The 6,119-nt window shown below is 35.6% G+C and overlaps 1 protein-coding gene across 1 annotated transcript in view; it reads right to left on the bottom strand.

The window, feature by feature from the left end:
• Positions 1-268: 268 nt before the first annotated feature.
• Positions 269-6,119, bottom strand: part of RFX6 (regulatory factor X6) — a 53,242-nt gene continuing 47,391 nt past the window's right edge. Inside the window, exons 17-19 of the mRNA XM_040965351.1 lie at positions 4,861-5,373; positions 3,448-3,660; positions 269-1,080 (exon numbers count right to left, since the gene is read on the bottom strand). Of these exons, the coding sequence (XP_040821285.1) occupies positions 905-1,080; positions 3,448-3,660; positions 4,861-5,373 (902 nt within the window). The 3' untranslated portion in view covers positions 269-904. The remainder of the gene's footprint in view (positions 1,081-3,447; positions 3,661-4,860; positions 5,374-6,119) is intronic.

Genomic DNA, 6,119 nt, shown 5'->3' with positions numbered 1-6,119 from the left:
TGGTAAAATAGTAACAATAAAAATATTTTCTTTTAAAAGAAAGTATTTAAGAAAGACTATTTCCAAATCTAAAAAAGGATCAAGCAGTAGAATAGTCACAACTTCTTTATATTTATAGGCATGGGTCTGACATTTAAATATTCTTGAGGTACAGGGTTTTGTACAAAGCAGCTTTACCATTTAATTTTGTATCTGGAGGAGTTCTACCTTTATTCAAAAATCATGTCAGCCCTGAGAGCAATCAGACCTTCAAAAATATTTCCATACATTATTTCTTTTATTTCTTATCTCTTTTAAATAAAGAGAGGAAAACATTTGTCAACTATATCTAGTTACATAGAATTGGAATACTGCTATGTAACAAAATCATCATACTAACATACAGGGATTGAAAGTCAAGCAACTTTGGTCTAGGCTGAGTTGAATTGAAGTCTTGACCTTGTAAACATTTCCATAGGAGGTAGAAAATACACATTTGACTTCTTGTCAAATCAGGGGTAGTAAACAATGATTCGGAAATCCTAATAAATTAAGGCTATTATGAAGGCATTAAATATACATTTCTCTTTTTTTTATAAACTAAAGATGAAGAAAACACAAATCTACAATAAATTAAAAGGTAAAATATTAATTTTTCATAGTTGAAGTATTTGCATCTTAAAATCCTTACTAGTTCCATTTCACAATGTTTGAACTATGATTAATCATGAGATCACATTTTAAGCTATTCTGTGCAAGACAAAATTCTGTAACTGTTTCCATCCACGATGGAGTAGGCCATAGTACCAGTGACTTGAAAAATAGTGTTCTGCCACTGAACATTCTATTTTCCTTAGTATGATGATTGAGTGAATATTTGTGCAGTAGAGATTTTTAGCATGAACTCCCTCTTGACATTGTTGATTTAAGTGCCACCAGCTGCTGTTCCCATAAACACAGTGTTGATAGGTGGTAAAGAAGACACCATTTCTCTACTGTTTGATCCATGAGAATCCAGGGTTTCTTGAGCTGGATACTGATTAGAAGGTCCATACATACACTGGGAGGAAGAGGAAGGAATTGATGTTTGCAAGCTGGAAGCTGTAAGGAAACATACAGTCAATAATTAAAAAGTGATTGACACTTTCTTTCTTCTGCAAGTACCATTCACTTTAAGTTTCAGTCCCCGTTTTTGCATTTAACACATGCACTTCTTTGAAATTAATTTTCTGAATTATAATCATCTCAAAATTATTTTTTCTACTATTTTTAAAGAGAACTCAATTTCAAATGTAGTTTTATCACCAAAATATATTTCCAACTCTATCCCCCCACTCCTCTTTCCTTCTGTACATTTCCTATTTTAGTCCAAATCATCACATCTCTTACTTGAACCAACCCAACAGCTTCCCTACTAGTCTTATGGCTTTCACCTTCTCACACGCTCTCATCTGCAGAAATCAAGCAGAATTGTTTAGCATAAATCCAATTTCCACATGGCTCCCCAAACTCATTGTTCAACTCTAAGCCTCCTGCTCTAACTTATGGTTTGTTTTACTCAATTCCATCATTCACCACACTCAATCGATAATGGCCTTGTCTGCCCACTGCTGACTATAACTCTCACATACATCAGAGGCTCTTCCACTAGAACTCCACCATCAGCTCTCTAGCAGATCTTTCTTCTGCTACAACATCACTTTCAGATCTATTTCTTATTATTCACCAATGTTTCATATTCAAATTTCTGTACTTCAGGATTCTTTTTCCAATTTTTTTCACCAGGTCTTCCATTACTACCTTTATTTTTAGACCATTTAATTGAATGGTGTCTGAAATTATTCTTTCAATGCATTTGTTTTTATACACATGCCTCTGGCTCTCCTTCCTGGCTTGCAAGCTTTCAGGCAGGCACTGTGGACTGACTATCACAACATGGAGTGCGGCAGCTTGCAAACGGGTGAAAACATTTACTAACTGACTCACTAGTAATGGTCAATTCCTTCTCATTGCTTCATAAACCCATATTTATAACTAGGTAGTTTATAGTTTCTCCCTGTACTGCTTACCCACTTTACTCTATTCCTTCTTTTTTACTCTGAATTTTACACTTTGAATGTACATAAGAAGCAAACTCTGAGAGCTAAAGCTTAGAGTCCACCACATTGCTGCCCCATGTTCCATCAAAGCTTCCACTATCCCTACAAGCAAATAGAACAAATAGAAACAATAGCAATGCGGTACATTTTAGTCTTATAATGAGGAAACTTCCTGAAGTGGAATTTTCTGCTTCATTAGAGTAACCTAGAAGCAATGACCATTTGCAGATAGCAGGAGCTGAGCTTCTGGACTCTGCTAACAGAGCATCTGTGATGTTCACGGGAAGGGAAGAAGTGTTTCCTATTGAATTATTGGAAAAGTACACGGAGAGAAGAGAGGAAATATACCTAATTTTCTCCTTGCTCTCGCTGAGTGTCATTATCCTTTACTGATGTAAGTTTGGAATCAATTCCATTGGAAGATTTCTGTCATATAGACATTAACACTCACCTTGGATTTAATGAATCTATGCTTGTCATAAAATGCCTCATCAGTAATTTTCAGAAAATAACTATGTAGATTTTATCACAAAATTGGTTATTAGTAATAATGTTAATTCATTCTATACAGACTAAATATAAATATAGGTTTAGCTTTTACTCCAAGTTCCAATCATATTTTTGTTGTTGTTCTTACTATATGGTAGTCACTTAGCTAATTGCTGCTCAGTAATTAATCTAGTATGAGTGGCAAAATTCTTTCAGAGATGTAGTTTACAAATTGCATTACATTTGCAAGAACATGGTAGGAAAATTCCTAGCAAATACATGATTTTCTCATTTTCACATAAACTGTCATGCTACAGAACAATAAAAATAGCAATATTTCACATAGATGTTTCAGGGGACACTTTACATAATATTAAGAAGATGGTTGTAGCCTTCATATCATGACATTAATTTGAACTATATATATACACACACATATATATATATTTAATTTTTTTCTAGCTGTTTGCCAGTATTGAAGGATATCATAAATTACAAAGATACTTCTTGGCACTGTCATTAAGTCCACCAGTAATAAAAAATAGAGCAATAAAAAGACATCATCAGTTACCCTATAAAATGTATTACCTCTTACACTGCACTTAATATTATATTAATTTTTTAGAGTATATAATAGATGTCAGCTATTTTTCTGCGAAGAATAACAGATATAACCATAGGATACATTCTAATCTTATGAAGAATGAAAAAGTGAATGTTTACCACAAATTCAGTTGCAAGAGGATAATTCTGGATTCCGAGTAGTAAAACTATGGGAACACGCTTGTGCAGGTCACCTCCACACATCTCCCCCAAGTAACACTGCACAGTTAGGTTACAAACTTTGAAAATATTTTCAGAAACTAGTAGAATCACTTACCCACTACTGGAGTCCGACATGCAACTGGAGGTGGTGTGTCTGCATAAAAGGAGCTCATCTGCTTTCTACTACCGTCATCTAATATGTTAAGTGGATCATGGATGTCACTGTAGGCAGGCAGTGAGCGAACACTGCTGATGACGGAAACGTGCTGATTCACCATTGATCCAAGTCTGTGAGACTCTGGGTAATTCATGTTGCTTCCATAGTATCCTACAACAGAAATTTGACAGTGACCATCTCAGGGGAAAAAAAGACAATATTATTAGATGGAATCTTAAACATATCAAACTATAAATATGAAACTTGTATCTACAATCAATGTAAAGTTGGGTTTGTAATAATTATGTATATGATTGGGATTTAAAAAAAACACAATAATTACAATATTACTAATTTTGAAACACAAACTATCCCTCTCAAAATTTTTGTTAATAAGCTCTGCTCATAAAAAAGAAAAACTATTAGCTGCTCTCAACAACTACACTACCCTTAATTATTGTTTCATTTATAAACTCATATATATGAAATAAGAATAGACCCACTTGGTACAGAACCAGCAAAGAAGCTGATACATAGGGGTGGCTAAAAGAGTCTGCAGATGTTTTCAGTTGCCTTGACTTCTGTTGTCTTTTTCTTCCTTCCCTCCTTCCTTTTTTTTCTTTCTGTCTGTCTTCCTCAACACTGTTTGATTCTTAATTTTTACAATCTGCTTTCTGGGGCTGGTGTTGTGGTATATTATGCTAAACCTCTACCTGCAACAGCAGCATCCTATGCATACAGGTGCTGGTTTGACTCCAAGCATGAGAAAGCACTGGAGGCTGGCCCAAGTTCTTGGGCACTTGCAGCTATATGGGAGACCTAGAAGCTTCTGGTCTCACTCAGGCTGGAGTGGACTTCTGGGGAATGAAACAACAGATAAAAACCCTCTCTGTCTCTCCTTTTCTCTGTGTAACTTTTCCTTCCCAATAACAGTAGACAAATCTTTTTTAAAATGTATGATTTCAGTCCCTTGGAAGGAGTATTATTCAGTAAGAATGTTTTCAAAAAATAGACTATTCTTTTTTAGGGGTTATTAAGACTAATAATAAAAATAAATATCATAAATAACATAAATAAAAAATAAATAAAATAAACAAAATAAAAATAAAAAGCATACTATTTGACTTCATATAAATTGTACATAAACCTAATAAAATGTGACTTTTAGATAGAAAACCATTTTTAGATAGAAAACCATATAGCCACAGAATTAGAGAATATTGTTTGTGTGTGTCAGAAATCAGCTACAAATATCTAAAGTTATCATATTTAGACATCTTGTATGCGATTAGATGCTACTCATGAAGTTCAATGTTTGATTTGCCTTATTGTCTCACAAAAGTCAGAAAAAATCCTTAATAATTTTATTACCATTAGGTGAATTAGGAGGCAATGTGGCTCCTTCGCAGCTGGTTGTCCCTGTATGACTCAGAAAATTGAAGCTTCCTGTATTTAAAAATTGCATGTTATGTGGATCTTGGGCATGTGGGGACAGTCCAAAGCTGGAAGGTGGGCGGGAATTATATGGTGATCCAGTACAATTCCCACTGAAGAGGTCTCTAGAAAGCTGCTGTTCAGCCCAGGCCATGCATCGACCATGCTCAGTGCGATGGGGATACAGTCCGGATGGGGTGTGGGGCTGTGCCCTAAAAACAGTCTGATAGTTAGAGTTGCTCCCAAAAAAGTCATGATTGGCTGGAGGGAGAGTAGGGTAAATAGGCTCTGGGTATGCTGAGCAGTGTGATGGAGCTGAGAGTCCAGGACCCACATTGGGGGACCTCCCTGCCATTGGCCCTTGGTTAATGACACTTCCTCGGTTTGCCATAGCTGGAGAAATAGGGGGTGTCATCAGATGGCCAGCACTTTGTGAGAGCTCCATTTGACCTGGAAGAAAAATTCCAAACAATCACTTAGTGGCGTAAAAAGGAGATGAGCTGAAATTTTAAAAACATTAAAAGGATTTCTACTTTTAACTTATTACATTTAATTATTTCAATTATTAGTATAATATTTTGCCTACTTGGTTCAAGGCTACCCATCAAAAATAAAACTGAACCAGGGGAATCAAAAATCAAACATTTGATAATACGTAAAATATAACAATCGTGTAAACTTGAAGTCTGTGAATATAGATGACAATCTAGGATGGCTTCATGCCTCCATAGGTATGAAGATGGAGAGAGATCACACCTGGGGAAGGCAGGGGAGTCTGCAGTTCATACTTATCCGTGACTTTAAATATCCTTGTAGGAAACTGTTGGATTTTTGTAGTAAAATAAAAAGATACTAAGGTAAAAATGTCCATAGCTTTCTTCTCAGTTCATGATGTAGCACATTAAGCCTCTGCCTATAGCACAAGCATCTCATATGGGCACCAGTTCAAATCCCAGCTGCTCTATTTCTAACCCAGCTCCCTGATGATGTGCCTGGGAAAGCTGCAAAAGATGGCCCAAGTACAGGAGACTCTACAGCCCCACAAAGGATCCCAGGTTTAGTCCAGTTTAGCTCTGATTATTGAGGTTATTTGGGAAGTGAACCAACAGATGGAAGATCTCTCTGTTTCTCCTTCTCTGTAACTCTTCCAAATAAAATAAATAAACAAATCTTTTTTTAAAAAAAAAATGGTTATC

The sequence above is a fragment of the Ochotona curzoniae genome, unplaced genomic scaffold, assembly GCF_017591425.1.
Source record: "Ochotona curzoniae isolate NIBS_2020 unplaced genomic scaffold, NIBS_Ocur_1.0 scaffold_3890, whole genome shotgun sequence".
Lineage (NCBI taxonomy): Eukaryota > Metazoa > Chordata > Mammalia > Lagomorpha > Ochotonidae > Ochotona > Ochotona curzoniae.
This window is presented reverse-complemented; position numbering and strand designations above follow the sequence as displayed.